The sequence below is a fragment of the Hypomesus nipponensis genome, chromosome 4 (assembly GCF_054491055.1).
Source record: "Hypomesus nipponensis isolate SF chromosome 4, ASM5449105v1, whole genome shotgun sequence".
Lineage (NCBI taxonomy): Eukaryota > Metazoa > Chordata > Actinopteri > Osmeriformes > Osmeridae > Hypomesus > Hypomesus nipponensis.
This window is the reverse complement of record NC_140364.1, coordinates 15,599,784-15,622,599: the sequence shown is the minus strand read 5'-3', so window position 1 is coordinate 15,622,599 and position 22,816 is coordinate 15,599,784. Positions and strand designations below refer to the sequence as shown.

The following is a 22,816-nucleotide window of genomic DNA, read 5'->3' as shown; positions in this document are numbered from 1 at the left end:
ACCGGCTTGTTTCAAAACACAGACCTCCACCTTAAGAGCGGGGCTATTATGACCCAAATCATTCAGCCAAATCATGTTAGAAACGGCCTCTCCTCTCACACCCGCCCCGCTCCAGAACCACCTCAGCAGTCTTGGCTCTGCTTTGGAAGTTGTGATTCATTTGATTACTTTGGTATGAACGACAAAGCCAGCTTCTTTCAGTCCAGCTACATTAGAGGGTAAACTAAATGATGTCACCTCGAAGCGTCTACTGCTTCTAGATAAGAGTTGCCACTCTCTAGCTGTATGTAAGGTGAAAGGGAGTATTTGCCTGTGTGGAATGACTGAATCATTACAGTCATTCACTGTCTCTGAACCCCCTTTCTTACGTCAACATTCCAATAGTTTCATGATCAGTTTCAAAAACCCACACTTTGCTAGCAGAAAAGTAAGATTGAAAAGGTTGAGTGAGATTGTGACTGAGACTATAAACTGCAGCATGGGTGCACCAGGCTTGGTGTGAAGACAAAAAAGACAACAGCCTGCCCCAAGTCGTCCAAGCCCCTCCGTGTATTAACGTGTATCTCTTGATGTTTGCGGATGGTTGTGTGAGAGCGTGTTCCTCTGTGACGCTTCACTGGCCAAGGGGAACACTCTGTAGGAAGAGAGGAGGGGTTGGGGGTAGAGGGATGAGTGCCGGGCATGGAAATGAGACCTATTCATCCCTCATCCCCCACCCCCAACTGACATATGGCAGGGTATAGTCTTCATTCGCTCATCCAGAAGTGATGCAATTTGTTGGCTTGTCGTGTCATTTCACAACTACCCTGCTCACTGTTCCCTTGTGTTTCTCACAACAACACGAGACACGGAAGGGCAGCCAAAAAACTTGTCTCCCAGAAACCTCCTGTCAAAACTGCTTTTAGGAAATATGTTTTGATTACTTACTGACATTTCCACGTAAAAAAAAAATCATCAATTTTGAGAACTCATATCAATGTAGTTTTTATTTCTGTTTCTGGTGTCTGAACGGTGATACCAGTCGCTAGTCGTGAATCAAAATATAATCTCCATGAGTGCTTTTCATGAGTTGCTTTATCAGCTTGAAATGTTGACCTCAAACTGTTACTCTAATTGTCTCTCAGCCATGATAGCTGAAGACATCAGTGAGAGACTACATCACAATCGGTTTTGAAAATTCAAACCTGCAACTGCCCCAAGTGATGATAGGACTGTTATGATCTTCTTTTTTGTGTCACTATTTACTAGGAATTTATGTTTTAAATTTTTATTTAAGTTTTAAAACACCTCCATGTCTCTGTAAGCCATATTTAGCAGCTGTGTTGAGTTTCCACTGGACGGAGGAGGGTGGAAACCCTTGATCAGATCAGATCTCGGCTGTGGCAGCTACTTGGCTTTGTGGCAGAGGTGTTCACCACAAGCCTCCGTGAGGAAGCCTCTTGACACCCAGGGTCTAGCCACCCAACCACCTCCACAACAGGGGCCACAAAGAGCCAACCACCTTGTCAGTTGACAGGCCAGTGCCTGAGTGGGTAAGCTGCTACCCGCTCCACGACTCTGCCCCTAACTCCACCTCTAACTGTGCCCCTAACTCCACCTCTAACTTTGCCCCTAACTCCACCTCTAACTGTGCCCCTAACTCCACCTCTAACTGTGCCCCTAACTCCACCTCTAACTGTGCCCCTAACTCCACCTCTAACTGTGCCCCTAACTCCACCTCTAACTGTGCCCCTAACTCCACCTCTAACTGTGCCCCTAACTCCACCTCTAACTGTGCCCCTAACTCCACCTCTAACTGTGCCCCTAACTCCACCTCTAACTGTGCCCCTAACTCCACCTCTAACTGTGCCCCTAACTCCACCTCTAACTGTGCCCCTAACTCCACCTCTAACTGTGCCCCTAACTCCACCTCTAACTGTGCCCCTAACTCCACCTCTAACTGCGCCCCTAACTCCACCTCTAACTGCGCCCCTAACTCCACCTCTAACTGCGCCCCTAACTCCACCTCTAACTGTGCCCCTAACTCCACCTCTAACTGTGCCCCTAACTCCACCTCTAACTGTGCCCCCAACTCCGCCCCTTCACTGCAGACAGACAAAACAGATCATCCTTATATGTATTCATGTCTCTTTCCTGACATACACACACACGCACACACTGACCCAGGTGCTACACTAAATATAACAGGTATGACAGTGGTCGCTTTGTAGTAAACGTTTCCATCTATGGAACTCTGCGTAATAGATTGTGATCAATTCCAGGATGTAGTTGATGGCCTATCATGTTCTCCCATAATGATCTTTCTTCTGTCTTTTAACAGTCAGTTAGAAAAAGGAACCGGAGTGGCTGAATACAGTTGATGAGGTCAGCGCTGAAACACACAGACTATAAATCAGAACAAATTCATGAATCATCACACAGTTGTTCCCTTCATTTAATTAACGCTGTTTATAAACGACTGTTACGTACACTGTCGAAAAGGGATTGTGTACTTTGTAATCAAATTGTCCAGGCTTTACATCGTATTGGACTTTCTTTGAAGGACTACTTAAATTAGAATTGTTTGAAAATCAGTTGATGTCAGTTACAGAGTGGTTGCATCTGCAGATGTGTTGGTGCGATCTGAACCCTCTCCTGTTTGGTGACCAGATGTGTTGGTGCGATCTGAACCCTCTCCCGTTTGGTGACCAGATGTGTTGGTGCGATCTGAACCCTCTCCTGTTTGGTGACCAGATGTGTTGGTGCGATCTGAACCCTCTCCCGTTTGGTGACTAGGGGACAAGGATCCTCACCTACGAAAAATGAAACCATTTGGACCCCCAATGTATCACAAATCCACTTGTCATAAATGCACCTCAGAGTAAAGAGCCCTGTATCCTTCTTTTGACATCATCATTAGCATTTGTCATGCCCATACCAGCTTTTAGCTGAGATCAAATTCTCCCAGGATACTCAAGACAACCCTGGGTTCTATCAGGGATTATCCTAAAGAACGAGGAATGAAAAAAATATATAAATAAATACCTCCTCTCTCGAGATCAAAACGCAGCCCTCTTAAGAACATTGAATGGAGCTGTTTCTCTGTCGTTCCTCATCTGAAGATTCAACAGACCTTCATACTTAGAGAGATGAATAAAATAAAAACCATGAGGATTATTAAGTCTGTGTATGTTAATTATCACAGAATTCATTTGAATTAAATTAAAACATTTTTTTCCTACTGGCTATGGATATATTATAAAACGTATTATGTAGACATCATCAAACTGTTGAACCGTAATTAATTCCCAGGGTTTCATTGTCGTTTTAGTGTGTCTGGTGGGTACTTAAAAATGCATTAACCTACAAACCTACAAACTGGCCCAGAAGCAAGAGAGGTTACGTGTAGAGGTGAAATCTAAAACCAATGAAGCACTTAAAGCCTTATCAGCCTCTGTGTTTATGAGTGTCCCCTCTTTATCCCAGTGTCGCTTTTAGATCATGCTAATAGATCACAGACTGCTCTGATCAGACAAGGTAATGCAGCTTTGTCACAGTTTGGTGACTGTGGCCACAGGGCTCCCCACATTACACACACACACACACACACATCCACACACACACACACACACACACACACTCACACACACACACACACACACACACATACACTTTATCCCCGTCAGAACAACAATGACCCTAATTAATAACGATTAGTCCCCCACACACACATCCAAAATGTGCAAATGGAACAATAAACATTGCTCTTAAATGTAGCTCCAACTAATTAACTGAAACCATTTCTGCTAATCATTGGTAAACATCCCTGATGTGTCATTACGAGAAGGTAGCAGTCTGTCTGTCTGTCTGTCTGTCTGTCTGTCTGTCTGCCTGTCTGTCTCACAGTTCATCTGATGGAAACATTTTGAGAAAATGTAAAGTGAGCGACAACGACACTTACAGTAATGACAAAAAAAGGTACTCGTGTAAAAAAAGACTTGAACCTGAAACTTAAGTCAAATGTTCTACCACTGAGCTGTACCCCAAATCTTTCTTCCTTATTTATGTTTTGCTTTTTGAATGTTTCACAGCAAAATGCAGCTGAATGTGAGCTGCAGTTGGTCACCAAGGCCATCTCTGTCACAATGGGGACAAGAGTCGGTCCCATCAGCCCAGAGACAACAGCATCATCACTGAGGGGAGTCTAGAATATTTGGAACTTGATTCATTTAAAAGTGTAACACGCTTAACCAAAGTTGCTCTTTGTGGACAGCACATTGCACAATACATCTGAAATAGATTAGGGTTAGGTAAATGGACTTTACATTAGTTTGAGTGAATGAGTCCATCACAGTAAAGTGTGTCAGATATTTGCAACTGATTTGCATCATAGGAGAGCACTGCCATCTAGTGAGTAAAGTTATGCTTTCTGACTTCCTCTACTAACAAACTCTATTGTGTGCGTACAGCAACTGTCATAAATAAAAAACTATTTACTGGCATGACCATATGCCTGCTTCCTGGGAAAACAATAAATACACACAGACTGTAGGTTAGACAGATACTTCAGCTAGTTTACGTTTCACCGCATTATTCTTTATGAGGTCAGAAAGCTATTTAAACGTCTGGCATGAAATAAAAAATGATCCAGTGCCTTGGTCTGGCACACCTCATCACTCTGAGACGGTTGATGGGGCAGTTACCATGGCAGTAACACTGTGGATCCCCATGACGGACTCCTTCCTCTTCCTGCTCACTTTCAATCAAGTCAGAAGAAACAGTCAGAGGCATTTTCACCATAAAACACAGATTGCGATGGAGAGGATCACCTGTAGGGTTAACGTGTGTTTTTATAATCGTGCCTGTGTTCGTCCTCAAGGAGAGGAAAGGGCAATAGAAACTGTTACAAGGAGATGAAGAACATGTTTGCAGCTGGGGGGGGGGGTTCGGTTCCTGGGTGCTTCCAAGCTGCACCAGGATGATCCCAGACCATGTTCACCCAGGGACGGACTGGGAGTAAAACTAAGCCCTGGACTTTGATCCAGACCGGCCCACCAGAACCGGTCCCGTATACGCCACCACAGCGAGCGCCCTGCTAATGCATGCACATTCTGTGCCTGGTGTGATGCTTTGGGACTTCCACGTTTAATGCTGTCATCCCGGCGGCGCTTCGGCGCTTCGGGAATTCTCCCAATTCTCCCGATGGCCAGTCCGCTACTGTGTCCACTGCTCATCAAACTGGCCGTTAGACCCAGGCGAGGCAGGAAACCTTGTTCTCTGCCCACCAACCCTGTGGGTGGAGCCTGTGTGGACCCCAGCTCCTGTCTGACAAGGCCTGTCTGGAGGCAAACGCTGATCTCGGTGAAGGAGTCACAGCTCGTTACATTTTTTACCATCAGTTGTTATCTGATGAAGTTGAACGACCGTTACTAAGCGGCTTGCGAAGAAAGGCTTCTTGACTGTTCAACAACAACAATCTCATACACCCTAATTTGTCAGCAGTTTTGATTTTTTTGTCAAGTGCACCACCCCTAACACACACACATACACACACCCCAAACCCCTAGCAAGATTGACAGTTAATTTCAGAAATCAATATTTACAATTTACTTCCTTCAAAGATCATTCTGGGAGAGGGCCCCATATTATCCACCTCCCAAATAAGCTGATCATATCTCCGCCAGGACGGAAATTAGTTTCCTCCCAAAAAGTGTTTTTTCTTTCTCTCTTTCTCTCAGAAATCAATGTCTGCGTTTGTACGCTTTAATCTGGCCTCTGATGACAGTAAATCTTTATCTCTATCTGGTGAACAGCAGTGGCTCGCTGACACTATATCCCAGCAGGACAAAGAGATGGGCCTCTATGGACGCTGGGAAAAACATGGACCTCTACTGTGGCTGGACGTGTTTCAACAGGGTCATTAATCAGAAGAGGTGACAACCAAACCTTCCCCATCTGCAGTCAAGAGGCCTGATACCTGTCTTTGCTCCTCAGCTCTGCTTCAGCTTGACAGGGTGGGGGGGTGGAGGGGAGGGTAGAGGGGAAGGTAGAGGGGCGGGGGGGTGGAGTGGAGGGGGGAAGGGGAGGGTAGAGGGGTGGGGGGGGAGACAGGGAGACCAGAAGGAAGAGGAACAGTTCTTAAAGATGAGTTTTCCTCTAAACTCTGCCAAAACCATATCTGAGAGTTACAGTTCTCATCATGAATACCCTATCCTGAAGGAATACAGTTGTTAAATTGTTAAACATCTTCATAGATGAAAACGCCAGCCTTCCGCATATAATTGATATGTATCTGGTTAGATTTGAGTATTTATGACACTGATAATAGTCAAGGAAGAACACTTAGGGCAGAGATAGATACATCAGCTGGCACTGTGCAGGTGATCTGTGACTTAATTTAGATATATTGTAGTGATTGGCAAAAGGGAACTTGTGTGATTTCAACCCATCTCAGGAATGTTTCTCTAATTGATAGGTAATGTAAGGAACAAGGAAAATATGAAATCATATATACTATTTTATGTTCCAATGTAGTTGCTTCAGAATGAGTTGCTTGGTGTAGTTAGATATTTCAGTGCTGCTACTGTGTACAGTGCTTGTTTCTAATAAATGTAGTAATATGTCATTTTATACAACACTTTGTCAAACACATGACAAATAATCTTATAATTCAGATCAGAGCAGCCATGAATTCATTTCACAATGTCCCTGATGATGTGCTATTGTACTTTTGATGTGCACCATTTGCTTGCCGCATCTGAAAGCATCTGCAAAACGAATTAAGCTTCAAATGCAAGATGATGTCATGTAAACTACAGGGTGAGTGAGTTGTTGATCTCACCCTACGTGACCTATTCATGCACTCGGAGAGTCCATGACCGCCACCAGATCATGACATCATTGACCCATTGCCCAGCCTGACCTGGGCCCAACGCCCAGCTTGACCTGGGCCCAACGCCCAGCTTGACCTGGGCCCAACTTTTTTTGCTTTTTTCAAACTTGAAGTTGAAGCTGTAGCTTTAAATGGTGTCCAGGTGCTTCTCTCCAGGTTGTGGTTCTTCTGGTTCTGCTGTGAGACATCACAGTCTGTGACACAGTCTGTGATTCCCCTCACAGTCTCCTCAGACTGATCCTTTTGGCTGGACACCAGATGAGCGTCTTTGTGGTAGAAAGCCAGCTATTTCATCAATACTTTACAGCAGCCTGTGTAATGGGCTAGGGCATAATGCTGCCATTTGTTTTTCTGTCACAATAATATCTTTGTTGCTAGGCTACTATGATATAAGCCATCACAAGAAGTGGACGAATCTTGTTCCATCATGTAATCCCCTCATGAAATGGTCAAGTATTTCAAAGTTAACTGCCACTTGCTTAGTCCTTGCTTTTTAGAGAAACAGATTTTCAAGGTTGAACAACTTTTCGTTTTATTTTGTCATTCAGGATGTAATGTCTCTGGTTGCATTCTGGTCAAGACGTCAAATGACCCAAAAATAACACACACACTTTTTAACATGCACAACACTTTTTACACCCAACGTCTTTCTGATGGGCCTAAATTCAATTAACTCAGTGTGATTAGTGAGTCCAACGTCCAGCAATGACTCTTTTAATATGTCAAAGCAATACTGAAAAAAGATCTTTGTCTAACTGTCATATTCAACTTAAATCTGCCACCTACATCAGGACACAATACTATTTATACAACCGACTTTTCCAACTGAATTTATATTTCTAACATCAGAAACCCAACCGAACTTGTATTTTCTTCAGGGCTCCTTGAAGCCTTTTCACAGCCGTCCCGTTGAAACTGTCTCATTTCCTGACACCACAATTGTTGAACTTTTTGTGACAAACAGGGAGTTGTGATTCCTGCCAAACAACGTCTAGTGTTCTCCCTAACCACAGGAAACAGAGGCAAGCTTTCTCCCTGCCTGCCTGCATGGTGGGCTGATGAGGCACACTGAGCCTTGTGAAAAAGGAAATTCTCAGCTGCCATTTGAAGTGGGTGTCTTGGTTTAGACCAACATTCCTCTCATGGTTCAAGGACACATTTATGAGTTTGAGACCCACAGCTTTTCTTCCATGGACACCATTGTCTTCCCCCAACCTCTCTTTAGACCCGCCGGCCAAAAGAACAAAGTAAGGAGTCTTCTGACACAAGGGCGAATGCACTGTGCTTGACCCACTCCCTGCATTCTCTGTCTCTGTCAGCTGAGTGGGAGCCGATCTGGGGCCCTCTCCCTCTCTCCTGCTGGACCACAGACGGGCGTCTGTGTGTGTGACAAACTGGGCAGAGTGGACCAACACGTCTCCCTCTGAAGGCTCCTCCATCCATCTATATTTACAGAGCGGCAAAGAAACGTTGAGACTGTGCTCTGTCCAAGACACATACTGTAGTAAGTAGGCACGCGTGTACGAGCCATACACCCAGTTAGCAGAACTGGGAAATGTAACATGACGTTTCTGAGTTGTCAGAAACGGTTTCTTGGCTGTTACGTTTCACAGCTTCTGTGGGCCTGTCCCATGTCACGTGGTTGGGACAGTCTGAACACACTGTGCTTGCATGCCACAGTTCCTGCTATGTTTGGTTGTTAGTATAGTCACATTAGAGAAGACAGAGAATAGGATTAGGATTGGTATTTTGAAGCAACTGGTCACCTCTGATTTGGTTTTCCCACAAATTTGTGTTACTGGTGTGTGCCAATGATTCTAGACTTGTAGACCCTCACAATTATGGTTACATACTTTTAAATTATTTTCATGATATTTCAGGTTGACTGAACAGTGTTAACATTCAGTTTTCAGTTTGATTTTGAAATAAAAGTGTTGGAGTCTTGAGGCGTGAGAAAACTTGCAAGACCCTGAATATTTCAGGTCTTTCCCTGTTTCAGCATGAAGAACAAACTATCAAACACAATAGGCGTCTGTTCTGGAATATCATTATGCTAATGCTAGTGTGTTTTGTAACACAACTCATCCTAAAACAGGATCAGCTTTGTTTTATTGCAACCGAAGCCGCCATGGATAGAGCAACACTGTCAGGTCTCTGCTGCACGATGGAATATATCAATGAGTTGGGAGGGTTTACTGTGGTTCATGGTAGATGCAGTAAAGGTTTATAGAAAAGGATGAACTAACTAGTAGTTAATGTATCGTTTGATTGTTTGTTAAACAGTGTATCATAGCAATGTGAAACAACACACATGGTTTCCAGAAAATATCATTTTGTCTTGTCCTCTATTTCAGGAGATCCTTTTCCAAACCTCAGCACCGTCACATCATGACTTGCCCTTTCTAACTCTCCATCCATACAGTAAGGTGGAACTTACATCCCAATATAATCATGAAAAGACTAAAAGACACACGGGTCCATTAGAACAATGCCTTCAAAGTGCTGGAAAGCTGCTTTGCATTGGAACCCCAAATCCTGCTTGTAGACCAGCCTTGTTGTCCTGCTGGCGGGGTGGGGCAGATGAAGAGGGGAACAATGGCCGGCCCTCGCAACGGACGGCAGTGACTGACTCCACAGGCTCTGGAGGTCAGAAGAATTTCTGGAGGCGAGCCAGAGCCCTGTGTGCCCTCCCTGCGGCCTCCTGCGCCTCCTACCACCTGACTCCAGCCCTCTCTCCCGGTGCCCCGGAACAGGGGACCCGGCCCCCCCTCACGTCAGCTGGGCGGCACACATTACCCAGGAAGAGCAGGGCACAGAGCCGGCAGAGCGGGGTTAGGACTGTGCAGTAGAGGACTCGCTTAGCGGAGTGCGTTTTGGAGACGGCAGGAACAGGAGCGAACAGGAGCGGGCATCCCCACCCAGGCTGAGCACCGTACGCCATGGCCACAGCGAGCACCTCAGGGCAGAGCCGGAAGAAGAAGAGCCCCGGCCTCCTGGATCAGATCGGCACGTTCTTTGGGGGAGAGAAGAAGAAAGCGAGGAGCAAGGTGGGGGTTGGAGGATCCACAGGTTGATGGGGTGTGGGTTGATGGCTTGTGAAGTGTACTTGCTCTGGGTCATGGTGGTCAGGTCGGGTGGATGATGGCATTCAAAGCAACTTAGGAATTAGACTGTTTTATTTGTTTTAATTATATGTGAAAACTTCTTGGCTGCTACACTTCCTTACTCAGTTATTTTGTTGCCTCGTAGTTTGCGTATATGATGCAAGTGGTTCAAACCCTTACTGACATGGGCTGTCTCCGAAAACATTCTTTTCAAATGTAATTTTTAGGATATGCTATTTTCTCGACAGCCGGAAGACAAAGTCGCAATAGAAATTCCCTTGGTGATCAAAGTTATTGTTTTTTTTCTGTGATTCTTTTTCACGCAAGTGCACTTTGCATGAGTGCACCAGATTTGACATGAAACATAATTGTCTGTAAGGTCCGAGAAATGAAATTCTGAATTGTTATAAGGAAATACAATATCAACTTTAAAATGTATGTCAAACTATGAACAGATCTTTGCAGTCGTTTTACATGCTAAGGATTGATGCAATTAAGTAACATTCTTAAGTGTTGTAAAGTTAATGCATTTCAGTGTTTTTCCAATTTTAACTTTACAAACTTTTTGGTGCCACTTGTTCCAAGTCAACTAACCTTCTTTAAATTGACAGCTGGTCACTGGTATTAGGGTTTCATAAAGTCAGATTTTAATGCATCGACGATAAATTATTTAACAGACAAATCTGATCACTTTGTTCAACCCGTCTACTTGTAAACATGTTGGTGTTTCTGCAGGGGTCGTTCCGGGGTCACCTGTCCACCGCCCCCCCGCGGCCGGCTGCCTCCGCCCGTCGTCATGGCGCTGACAACGCTGTAATGCAGTTCTTGAGGAGCTTTGTGAGTATTATCCGAGATACGTACAAGAAACGTTGTTGAAGAATTACGGGTAATATGGTAGATTACCTTTACTTTTCCCAGTGGCACAGGCTAGTACAGTTTTTTGTGTTTCAGTTTTTAAAAATCTGATTTACTTTACTGAGGTAAATATATTGTGTTACTTCTACCATCAAGCTTTACTATGCAGTTTATTACCACCCTCAAAAAACTTCAGTTCACTAGTTAGGGTTGGGTCGCATTTTTCCAATTTTAATTTTAAACAGTGCTGGAAACCTATTGAGTCAAGGAACAAAGAGGAACTTTAATGTCCGTTGGAACTTTATTTGGACTTACCAAGTACTTAGTCCTCACAACAGTACATCCCTGCATCTGAACCTGTTGTGAGTTGTTCTGTGTTTCTGCTGTGTTCCCAGGTGTCCACTCCTCAACCCAAGTCCAGGGTGAGTCTCATTGTTGTCATCATCAAGCACTTTTATTATGTGTTATGTGTAAGGATTAATATCCTTATTTTTTGACCACAGGATGAGACGGTATGATTTATGATTTATAAATACCATGAGTTAAATCGCATAAACTACAGTGGCAACTTCCTGCAGCTAATCTCATGATAAAAATGCTATATTGTTAATCCTCACGCCCATTCTGCCATGTTAGTTTGGGAGGGTGCTGTGACAGAGTCATTGCAGCCCTGTAGCAGGGGCAGCCTCGTCCAGCTGACCTCATGGCTGATCCTCTCTGTTTCTCTTCCATGTGCAGTGGAGGGAGATCTTGGGCTTGGTAGGTCCTTCAAACCCCCATCTTGGAACATGCTTTAACAACCTGCCTCCACAGCTCTCTGACTTCCTCTGAGTGTCTCAAGCTCATCTGGGTCTGTTGTTGTTGCTGTTCTTCTTCTCTTAATCCTAACCTGCCACTCTCACAATTCTACTTCCTCTTCCTTGTTACATTCATACATGAGTGAATTTGCTCAAGGAGAAATACTCAGTTAATTATATTGGGGAGAAAATAGATCATATACAGTAGCTTTGATTGTAGACATAGAGGTGAACATATTGCTTTATTTAAAGAATTTCAATCTAAATATTTGGGTAATTCAAATTGCATTGAGAAAAAAAATCATGTTTTTAGTTTATTCTCATGCCATGTTATATAGGCTACATTTCTCACACGCATACACACCAAATATTGTTTTCCTTTCAAAGTAGTAATTTTTCAATTCAACATTTTCAATTTGACATTTTGGTGGGTACGGGTGTATCATACATCTCAATATGACTTCTGCTTCAATTCAGACTGAGTCACTGCTTCTGGATGACTATCTTGATGACTTTGAAATTGCCCGACCATTTCTGAACCGACACCGGTAAAGATGCTATCTCAGGGACCTTGCATTTCAACACTATACCTTCTTCCACCACTTCAAATCTGTTTTTAAAAAACAGAAAGTAAATGTCGTCTCACTAACCAACTGTTTCCTGTCATATTTAATCCTTCCATCTCCTGTTCCCAGAGTGGGCCATCTGGAGCGATGTTGTGTGTTAGATGTCTGGATTTCCTGCGGGCTTTTGTGTCCCACTGTCTTACAGTAACGCATCCGAAAACCCATCTCATTCATGCCACTATTTTACAGTAACAGACAACTGAATTTAAGGAAATGTTTGGATGGCGTCACTATTCTCTTGATTATAAACTGTCTGTCTTTATATCTTTCTTTCTTTGATACTGTGTGGTATCAAAAACAAGGCCCAGAATAACGTGGTATTATGTTCATGTATGTCTTTTGAATCGTTCGAAATATTTGTGTCCTCTTTTATGCCGCACTCCATGTCACAACTGTTGCGATAGTATACGCAGCTGCTGTGTCGGTCACGTGTTTTTAAATACGTTCTTGTTCTAGGCCTCGTCTCCGCGACCGGAGGGCGCGAGATCGCCGCTCAGACGTCGCAGAGACCAAAACACTCTGTCCCGAATCTTCAACTTGGTGAGCTGGTACCCTTCGCCTCACTTAAAAAGATGTTTTACTCTAGTTGTTAGAAGCGCTCCCGATAAACTGTTATGGTCACCTCTCGTTTGGGTTAACTCCAAATGTCACGAAATGGGATGTTTGACCGTTTAACTTGAATTATAAAGCCTATATATCCAATGTTATTTTTGCACACGTCTTTACTCATATTTTCTATACAGAGGGCCTATGTATTATTTCTGTAGTGTATATAATTTGGAGAAAAACATCTAAATAATCTATTAGACATACAGGAGCGATATATTTTGCATTTCTGCATTGTACTTGTGTATATGAGTTGTTATAAGTAAACAGTATCGATGCGGTTTACAGGGTGAAACCAAGGCCCGCTCACCCCCTAAACGCTGGAGTACCATATTCTGATCTCCGCAACAAAGACAGCGACACGGACCCCACACAGACAGCTACAGAGGCAGAGAACACACATCTCCATTCGGTCTCAACCCCAAACACTAACAAGCTAACACTCGCCTCCTTTGTTTCTAGAAAGTGACACAATCTTGGCACTCCAAGCCTGCTGGGGTCATTCGGGGAGAACGTTCAGTTCAGCCTTGTAATATTTTCAAAGACCATATTTACAGATTTTTGTCTCCATGGTTCTACCGGTGTCTTTCTTTTCAGACACGCTAAAATGATTTAATGTAACTGCTCAAACTTTTATTCTGACAGTGCTTGTATCTGCTGTCAAGGGGATGTCCATGACCTGTCTTGATGTGTTTGTTGATTGTTGTGAGATTTGTGTTCCTTAGTGATGCTTTTTAATTGCCTCCTCCAGGGTTTTACTTTGTATGTCAGCGTTGGTGAAATCTAGAGCTGAAAATAGTTTGTGGTCATTGTTTTTGTCATGTAAAAATAGTTATGTGAAAAGCATGTTGTCATGAGGTTCTGGCTTGTGCATTTGAAATTTTAATGTGAAACAAACACAAACAATATAGATTCTAATGCACTGTAATACTTTCATAACTTTAATAGAATTGTTGTCTTTGTTCCATTTGTCTTTGTTGAGTCATGATTGTACAGTTATGTCATACAAGCCTATCAAATTCTTAGAACAAACAGCATTCCAGCGCCTACTGATAAAAAGGTAATGAATACTGAAATAGCTTTGCTAACTCTTATCCTTTCGTGTTTTTTTAATTACTTTTAGAGATGGACATGGTTGAGAGGCTTATTGAATAGAATTATGAAGATGGTCAGACGATGTTGTTGAGGGGTCAAAGTCATGTGTAAGGAATTTAATAGTGCAAGTGGACGGTGTAATTCTGAAAGGTTTCCATTCGATTGTGTGCCTCATTAATGATACTACCTCTCACGTCGGTAGAGTGTGTCTAATGAAACTGTTAATAAAAACAACATTAAAAAAAAGAAACACACAAAAAAAAAATCATCCGAGGGTGCTGACCTGGTGCTAAATGTTTAAAAAAAAGAAACATGACAGAACCATGTAAACTGCTGTGTTTGTGTAAACTGTGTAGCCACATTTTGTACTCTTCATCCTAACTGGAAATAAAGATATGTCAATTGCCCATGTTTTCTCAGAAATAAAGTAAAAATGTAACTTTGACCACTAAAGTGTTGCGTACACGGTGGGGTGAACCAGGGCATATTGTCACACTGGTCAGTTCACATTAGATTTCGTCAACGGCATTTCTGTACAAACTTCTCTTGTAAAACAACAAGCAGAACTAAGACTTTCCCCCCAAAAGGATTCTACCTCAAAAGAGAAAACAACTTCAGATTGTCTAGCCAGCCCCAATCAGACCACTCTGCTTATGATCTCAAATCATTTTCACTGGCCCACTAATAATAATGGACATTTGTGAGCTCTTGTTGCACATACAACATCTATAAATTCGTTATTTTATCCCTACAGAGTTAATGTTTTAGTCTAGAGCAGTTAATCAGGAAAATAAATAAACAAATGTATAATGTGCAACTGTCTTTTTGGTGATTTAAATACATTTACAGACTGCTCTTTTCATCTGGGTTTCCAGTAACTTCACAAACATCAAACTACAAGATTCCAGTTCTAGATCAGAACATGATAGTTCCTTCTGGACTCACAGACATGTATATACTCTCTCAAATCCATAATTTATATTTGATCTGGAACATAATTTGTGTAGAAATATAAGGCAACAAAAATATTTTGATCCAATTAAAATGAATTGTAGGTCCTTTATCTTGGTTAAAGGTTTCAGGTAGGACATTCAAAGTTCCATAAAAAAGGGGTATATTGATTTTAAATGTTTATTATGTATGAATGGTAATTCCTGCATCCCTAAGTCCTTAAAATTCAACCAGCTTGATCCTCCTTTGTTGAGATCAAGTGGGCCAGTCCATCTCAAGTGGGTCAGTCCATCTCAAGTGGGTCAGTCCATCTCAAGTGGGCCAGTCCATCTCAAGTGGGCCAATCCATCTCAAGTGGGCCAGTCCATCTCAAGTGGGTCAGTCCATCTCCATCAGTTAATCCATTGACCTGTTAAACATGCTCTCAGTCCTCATTCACCAGAGTCCTGGTCCAGGGCGTCCACACCCGCAACTTCTCCACCCAGCAACCCACTCACCCCGGCCTCCACCTCCCCTTGGAAGTCAGTCTCCTCCACCTTCACCTGCCCCCCCTCAGCCAGGAAGCCCTGCCCTTCCTCAAAGCCGTAGTCCATCTCGGCGGAGGTGCCGGTGTTGTTACAAGCGGAGGTGATGTCGCTGTAGGTGGCTGTGAGCCTCTCACAGCGAGCCTGGTGCCGCAGGAAGCTGTCCCTCCAGATCACCTTCTTCCCGCACAGCCGGCACTCGTAGGGGCGGAGGCCTCCATGGGTCTTCAGGTGCTTGGTCAGGTGGTGCTTCATCTTGAAGGTCTTGGCGCAGACCAGGCAGCCGAACGGCCGCAGGTTGAGGTGCTGCATCTTGACGTGGCGATCCCGCATGCTCTTCAGGGTGTACGCTTTCCCGCAGTGGCAGAAATGCACTTTGCCACGGTAAGGGGCGCCGGCGTGGGGGGTTGGGGGAGACAGAGAGGGAGGGAACATGGCAGAGGATGAGGAGAGGTGGTGGTTGGAGGTGGGGTTGGCGGCGCCAGGCTGGCCCATGTTTGAGGAGGGCCAGTCCATCTCCGGCCCCCCCAGGTTAAACTCCCTGTCGTCAGGAGAGGCAGGCAGCAGAGGCCTCTGGGAAACCTGGCCCGTACCATCTTCTATCTCATCATAGGTGTCCCCACCAAACGCACCGTCAGCAAACCGTCCAAAGTCAACCTCCTCTTCTTCTTCCTCCTCGTCTTCATCCACCTCCGGCCTGTCCTGAGGCTTGGCTCCCTGCTGGGACCAGGAGCCGGCCTGCCACGGTACCCGATGTGAGGGTGTGGAGCTGGGGGAGAGAGGGCCCAGGGGCCCCGCGGGGGCTCCTCCTCCACGGGGCTGCTCACGCTCCTCCTTCTTCAGCAACACGTCTGGATTCACTTTAGCCTCCGCCTGTCCTTCACCACCTTGGGGTACTGTCATGCCGAAGTCACCTGGATAAAGAGAAAAAAACATGTACTTTAAGAAACAAACTATTGAGACGAATTCGCTGATTATTCATAACACAAACAGGGCTCACCAGAATGTCCAGTCCGGTGTGACCACACACTTTTCTCCGCCTCAACTTCTCCGACTCCTTCATCCGCTTCGATCCACCTTTCATTCCTCTTCTTCTCCTGGGACTCGCCTTCAAAACCGCCTCCATCCTCCCCCCTCCCTCGCTCCCTGCCGCTCAGCCTGTCTGAGGCGGAGGGAGGGTCTCTCTGTCGGGGTCTGACTCTCAGCCTGAGTCCCTCCCCTGGCAGCTCCCCCTGGGGCCTGGTGGAGGGGTGGCCGTAGTCCTGCCTCCCTCCTCTCCCGTCGTGACTGAAGGCCTTGCTGCTGGTCATCCACACCTCGTCACAGCTGGAGTAGTCGCTCTCCCCTCCCGGCCCCACGAGCTGGGAGTCAGCGGGGTGAGCAGACGGCCTGGGACGACCGCACCTGGGGAACTGCTGGGGCCTCCTCCAGGTAGCTAAGGGGGGCAGGGTGTCCGTGCGCCTGTCCTTCCTGCTCCCCTCCCTCTCCACGTACAGGCAGTCCGTGCTGCTGGGAGACTGCTGCCTGGAGGAGGCTGCGGGGTACAAGGCGCCGGGGGCCGAGTCTCCCTGGCCGGGCTCCGCGGAGGCTCGCGGCCTCTTCAGGATCTCTGTGCACTTGTCCACGATGTGCCACATCTGCAGGAAGCTGGCCACTGTCACGTAGTTGACGATGTCGTCGCGCAGGATGCTGAGCTGGCCCGTGTAGGCGGAGCTTAGGACGCTCTCGAACGCCACCGGGTCCATGACGGAGGGCAGCGACACGGTCGTCACGTTCTTGAGGAGCACCTGATGACGTGAACATGAAGGTGACCAACTGGCCTTTTCGCCCAACCTATTTTGAATTCCCCTGGATGTTGACAACTGGTCTGTTATAAGCTTGAAACTTGCTGGATTTCATGTGATAATTTATTGCATGTCCACCACCTGGTAATATGTACTAACTTGATGCTTCTCGTTGGCCTATGCAACATCTGTGCATTGTATAATTCATATATATTTACATGTTTAGTAAACTCCCTTTGTGCCACTAGTCAGGTTCATTAATGTGACACTTGGTGAGCCAAAACCATCCACAGTCACCTATTGTCTCAAACGTTTAAAACACAAGAACAAACCTGGTCGTGAAAGTAGGGCGAAGAGGCAGCAAGCACGCACCGGTGGGCCCTGAACACCTGCCGCTGTACTTGGATAGACAGGTCACATAGCCTCCCTTCAAGTCGCTGCTGGTTCAGACTGTCCAAAACTGCTGTCCGGACACTAGGGAAACATACCTGGACGACCGAACCAGCATGGACGTGGGATCCGCTGTCTGAAGGGGCCTGTGGAGGGGAAGACAAGGTAGATGCGAAGTTGACAGAAGATAACTCGTTTCACCGTGGTTACGATGTCAAGACTGTGACCAAGCGGGATTCTTTTGAACTAGTTCGTAAACGACAGTACAGGCACGGCGGGAGATCGATCATTTAATACGCAAAAGCAATGACAATATGAGGAAATCACTGTATTTAAAACTAGACTAGCTACAAGTTCCATAGAGCTAGCTAGTCAAAAACTAGGGGTCACAAACTGCTAGCTGGCAACCAACCTACTATTTATTATACAAAACGTGGGTCATTACCTCCATTTTATGAAGGTCCAAATATTCGAATGTAGCTATTTATCCGTCCAGTGTGTAGCTGTTTATTGTTCAATGAAATAAATTGACACTATCCGCTTGCTAGCTAGCCTAGCTACAATCCCCAGAGAGAAGGAGCAAGGTATTACACTCAGTTAGCAAGCTAATTTCCGGTTGATCCCTTGCAGGTTTTTCAAAATAAAAGTCATGAGACTACATGAATATTGTCTCATTTGGAGTTAAAACTAGTCCTCTAATCTTGATAGGAAAATGTAGCATCGAGTAGCTTACAGACCCGCCAATGAGATATTCAATATCATATTAAACTGTCTATTTGCAATCTACGTATACTCGTCGTCTCTAGGCATGAATATTCCAAAGATCCCAAACTATAGCAGAATATCATATCAGAGTTGGCATCAGGCCAATTCACTTACCTGGCAGTTTAGTTAAAATAATGGGGTGCATTACTGCCACCTACCGCTAGGGTATTTATTATCACTTGTCTGTATCTGGTTTCTAATAACCGTGTGATTGTTGAAAATTAAAATGTCATAGGCTACATCTAATGGAATACTGATATAGGCTTGTCCTGGGCTATCGAACACACGAAAACATTGCTCAATAAAAGCGTAAATTAGGCATATTGGCAAGGGTATCCAGCGAGCGCACTTCGCTTACTCGCAGGCATTTTACCGCAGTGCATCTGCAGCATCGTCGTAGGCTAGGCTACAGATGCGCGCGGGATGCAATGATTGAGTTTCACTCGTCTTTGTCGATCAAACGAGAGAAATAATTTGTTTTGTGGACACCTTACTTTCATATTTGTGGTCGCACTGTAAAGTAGGCGCTACTTTGTAGGCTAATGATTCACAATGCCATTCCGGTGGAGACGTATTCTGCAAATCTGGAGTTATTAGGTGAATATTTGAAGGAATAATCTGCTCGACGGATAAGAGGATATTTTATTCCGAAGGACGGATTCATGACAGACCGGGAAATATCTGGACTTCTTGGGAAAAGGCGACGTCAGGACCTTCTTTTATTGGGAATACATGACAATGCAGTTCGATTATGACCAGGCTGCGTTATCGAGCGTAAACCTACCATTTGCAGCGCTCAGTAACAAAACGGGGTTATTGTAATCTATCCTATTTCATATAGGCATTGTATTATTTCGTGACACAATGATCAATGCAATGGCATGTGATTAACCACGGTACGTCAAATTCAAGCAAGGGCAACACTTTGGCCTCCAGTTGACAGTTATATAAACGCATTTAAAAGCACAGAAAATCCATGCCCCCTGTGCACTAATCTGGTGCATCCTGGATGGAATTTGATAGTTGCGTTATTACCGAGATCAAAACCAAACCGGAACTGCTTTTAGTGTGTCCTGATTTCTGGTCATTAGATATTAGTATCTCGGGAAATAGATCAAACCTTATAACATAGGTTTGTAAACACTGTGTGATCACTAGATTTGTCCAAATCCAAGGTGTTCCTTTTTGGTCATGTAAATCCCACTGTTAAAATGACAGAACCGCGCTACTAGTGACTCAGAGGCCTGTCCAAACACAACAACAATTGATTGTGCTAAATTTAAAAAAACTGTCTTCGACATTAAACTGAACTAGGAGCCAAAGATCTGAAGCACTTCTAGTGGTTACAATACATTCTATATCAAATATATTTGTCAACAGATACTAGACCATTTTCTAATGCATGTCTGTATTGTGAATTTCTACATCCATCATTAACTTAAGAAGCAGACAATAATTTAAGTAGGCTACAAATTGCATGTAGAACATTTATTAAAGGTATCAAAAAAGGCTTACTAAAAGAAAAAAACACTTTAACATATGAATTTGTCTTTTTGGTTCAAATCGTTATTCAGAATTTGATTGGAAATATTTGACATTTATAATTCAAACCCTACTTCCTGTGGTCGTCTGGAGAACAAGGACTCCTTATCCCATATTTCCAAATCATCTTTATGGGCGACGCCCCTGAGGGACATTTTACAGACCAGTCCAGTAGTCCAGTAGACTTGTTGACTTGTACCATCCGAAGCTCAGAGGCCTGTTGTTAGCAAAAGACATGTTTGCTGCCCAAGTACTTCTCCTCTCCGTGCTTGGAGCCCATCTTGGTGAGTGGACCTCATGAGTGGAAATGTTTACTTCACTACAACTCATCTTTTGCTTTTTACAACAGTTTAACATTGGCCACCAAACATGTACATCTCCGCATTCACAAACCTATATGTGACATGCAGCGTGTGTTGACTGTCTCTCTCCCTGTCGTGAGAAGTGTCCCTGAGCCATGCAGCGTGTGTTGACTGTCTCTCTCCCTGTCGTGAGCAGTGTCCCTGAGCCATGCAGCGTGTGCAGAAGTGGACTCGGACACAGAGGCGGTGGCTGGAAGAGGGTTCAAGCTGGGATGCATCTCCTGCAAAATGAGGAGCGAGGTGGAGGGTTCGGCCACAATCGAGTGGTATTTCAAGGCCAAAGGAGAGTATGACTTTGCTCATGTGAGTATCTGAAAGTACCAACAATAACGGCAAATACCTGCCAAGATCATTTGACTGTCGACACGCTAACATAATACAGGCCGCCGCAGTAGAGCACATTCTGCTGAGTGCAGCAGTGCTCGTTTGAAAAGGCTAGAGCCGGTTTGCCTACAACCATCTGGCTAGTGTGACTTAGCTTCCTCTGGACAAGCACCCTGCCTTTCTCAAAGAAAGATCTGTCCTCAGGATGTCACTAACTCTTTTCATTTTTGAATAATTAATAATTTTCGAAAACGACTCTAGACCTCATGTCTTTGTTCCACCAGATATACGACTACAATGAGGAGGGCCCCACCATTATTGACGAGCGCTTTGAGGAGCGGCTGGACTGGAACGGCAGCAAGAAGAGCACAGACATTCAGGATGCGTCCATCTACCTTTTTAACGTCACCTTCAACGATTCAGGAACCTACCGTTGCTTCATCAACCGGATCCTCACCTACCCCGCCTACGAATACCAGATCCAGATCACCAAGATCATCCACCTCACCGTGGTGGCCAAAGGTGTGGTAGCCCCAGTCACATCATCCCTCCTGCCAGGTGTAAGATTTACAGGTGCAAAATATGTCGGGGCGGGGCCCCCAGTAGCTCAGCAGGTCAGTGTGCGTGCCATGCAGGCCCCACCGAAGCATCTTGGCCTCTGATCCATCCTGGGCCCTTTGCTGTGTGTCTGTCACACTTCACTTAAAACATAAAAACTGCCCTCTCAAAAATGAATCAATAAAAAAAGATGTAAGAGCATTTGGGGTTATAAAATGCAGCGAGATGTGTTGGCTCATTTCCGGAGTGAGTAGAGAGGAGTGGGGTAAATGGTTGAGTGCTTCCTGGAAGCCTCTGTTGTTGAGTGCTCTGATCCCCCTCCCCCTCCCCCTGCAGCCACCAGAGGGACAGCCTCCATCGTGTCGGAGGTGATGATGTACGTGTCCATTATCGGCCTGCAGGTGTGGCTCCTCATCGAGATGATCTACTGCTACAGGAAGATCTCTGCCGCAGGGGAAGAAGCGTTACGAGAGAGCGCGTTAGTGCAGCCTTTTGTTCCTCATTCTCTGTTTCCCCCTTCATCCAGTCACTCTGTCTGTCCTATCTTTAGTCTCTTGTCTCAGAGCCCCTGTGCCCTGTGACAGCCTGTTTCTCCCTCTCCTTGTGAAATCTCTCGAGACTACGTTTTTCCACACTGATCATTTCCTTGTGTGTCATTTCCTGCATTTCTTCTATGGTAATTGTTTCAGTTACAGTTTGTTATCCAGAGATTTGTGTTCTAATTGATATCCTCCCTTTAATATACATGTTATGCTCTTATACGGCTGTGTTTGTCTTTATCTCAGTCTGGTTTTGATTAGGTGCACAATGACAAGCATCCTTTCTCTCCCTCTTCTCTTCCAGAAATGCTGAATATCTAGCTATAGCCTCGGAGGGTAAAGATAACTGTGCAGGGGTCCAAGTTGCAGAATAACCCAGGTATGTCTCCAGAGCCTGCAGGCGGAGTGTCAACATTTTAATTGAGTCTTTAACACAACAAAAGGTGTATGAAGGGTCTGATTACTTTCATAAGCAAGTCTATAATATAGAAGACCAAACTGATCTACAGATCCATACGTCATGTCTGTGAGAGCCTTCTGCCAGTGGGCCTTACGTGTCCCTTTGTTTCCAGGGCTCAACTGGATCCGTACATAGACCTCCACCACCGCCCCTTCAAACACACGCACCCTGGACCATACACCTCCCCTCCTCCTCCTGTATATAAACCCTCTTGTGACTGACACACGCTAGAATGAGAGCATGGTACCAGCATGTTCAGTCCTACACATAAAGGCATGTAGCACACTGTATTCAGACGACAAATCATTATGGCTCAATATGTTTTTGATGTTGAAACTATATGTATAACTATGCTACATTTATTAGTACTGCATATATAGGGGATATGACTGGTTATCAATGAATGCTTTATCACATTGAATCCATCACATAATCCATTTCCATGTGTTGTATAAATGACTAACACATTGCACAAAACAGTATGAATTGAAGGTCATTTTTAACTGAATGTGATGCACTCTTGGACTGTATTTCCAGTTTAATTGGTCCTGCTAGACGTCAATTCAACGAGAATTCAAATCTTAAAATGTACGATGTATATTCTGTGAAATAAAAACGATTGGAATTATTTTCTGAGAGAAATATTATTAATATGATGATACC

At 44.6% G+C, this 22,816-nt stretch overlaps 3 protein-coding genes across 5 annotated transcripts; 2 read left to right on the top strand and 1 right to left on the bottom strand.

Annotated features, from left to right (window-relative positions):
- Nucleotides 1-9,648: 9,648 nt before the first annotated feature.
- Nucleotides 9,649-14,399, top strand: LOC146295836 (myelin basic protein-like). 3 transcript variants are annotated; one of them, XM_084697016.1, is made up of 7 exons: nucleotides 9,651-9,918; nucleotides 10,711-10,812; nucleotides 11,226-11,252; nucleotides 11,569-11,589; nucleotides 12,105-12,175; nucleotides 12,710-12,793; nucleotides 13,148-14,399. In XM_084697016.1, exons 1-7 carry the CDS (start codon nucleotides 9,811-9,813, stop codon nucleotides 13,326-13,328), a joined length of 594 nt encoding a protein of 197 aa, XP_084553142.1. In that variant the 5' UTR covers nucleotides 9,651-9,810; the 3' UTR covers nucleotides 13,329-14,399. The 3 variants fall into 3 exon arrangements, with proteins under 3 accessions (XP_084553144.1, XP_084553142.1, XP_084553143.1); XM_084697017.1 differs by lacking the exon at nucleotides 12,105-12,175 and having other exon boundaries at nucleotides 9,655-9,918; XM_084697018.1 differs by lacking the exons at nucleotides 11,569-11,589; nucleotides 12,105-12,175 and having other exon boundaries at nucleotides 9,649-9,918; nucleotides 13,148-13,336.
- Nucleotides 13,772-18,193, bottom strand: zbtb22a (zinc finger and BTB domain containing 22a). The gene is made up of 4 exons (XM_084697015.1): nucleotides 18,049-18,193; nucleotides 17,546-17,749; nucleotides 16,430-17,216; nucleotides 13,772-16,343 (listed from the first exon to the last, which is right to left on the bottom strand). The coding sequence occupies exons 1-4, from the start codon at nucleotides 18,052-18,054 to the stop codon at nucleotides 15,337-15,339; spliced, it is 2,004 nt and encodes a 667-aa protein (XP_084553141.1). The 5' UTR covers nucleotides 18,055-18,193; the 3' UTR covers nucleotides 13,772-15,336.
- A 537-nt stretch (nucleotides 18,194-18,730) lies between these two features.
- LOC146295834 (sodium channel regulatory subunit beta-1-like) lies at nucleotides 18,731-22,773 on the top strand. The gene is made up of 7 exons (XM_084697014.1): nucleotides 18,731-19,264; nucleotides 19,943-20,194; nucleotides 20,409-20,575; nucleotides 20,881-21,118; nucleotides 21,491-21,632; nucleotides 21,998-22,072; nucleotides 22,266-22,773. The coding sequence occupies exons 2-6, from the start codon at nucleotides 20,146-20,148 to the stop codon at nucleotides 22,065-22,067; spliced, it is 666 nt and encodes a 221-aa protein (XP_084553140.1). The 5' UTR covers nucleotides 18,731-19,264; nucleotides 19,943-20,145; the 3' UTR covers nucleotides 22,068-22,072; nucleotides 22,266-22,773.
- The last annotated feature ends 43 nt before the right edge of the window (nucleotides 22,774-22,816 follow it).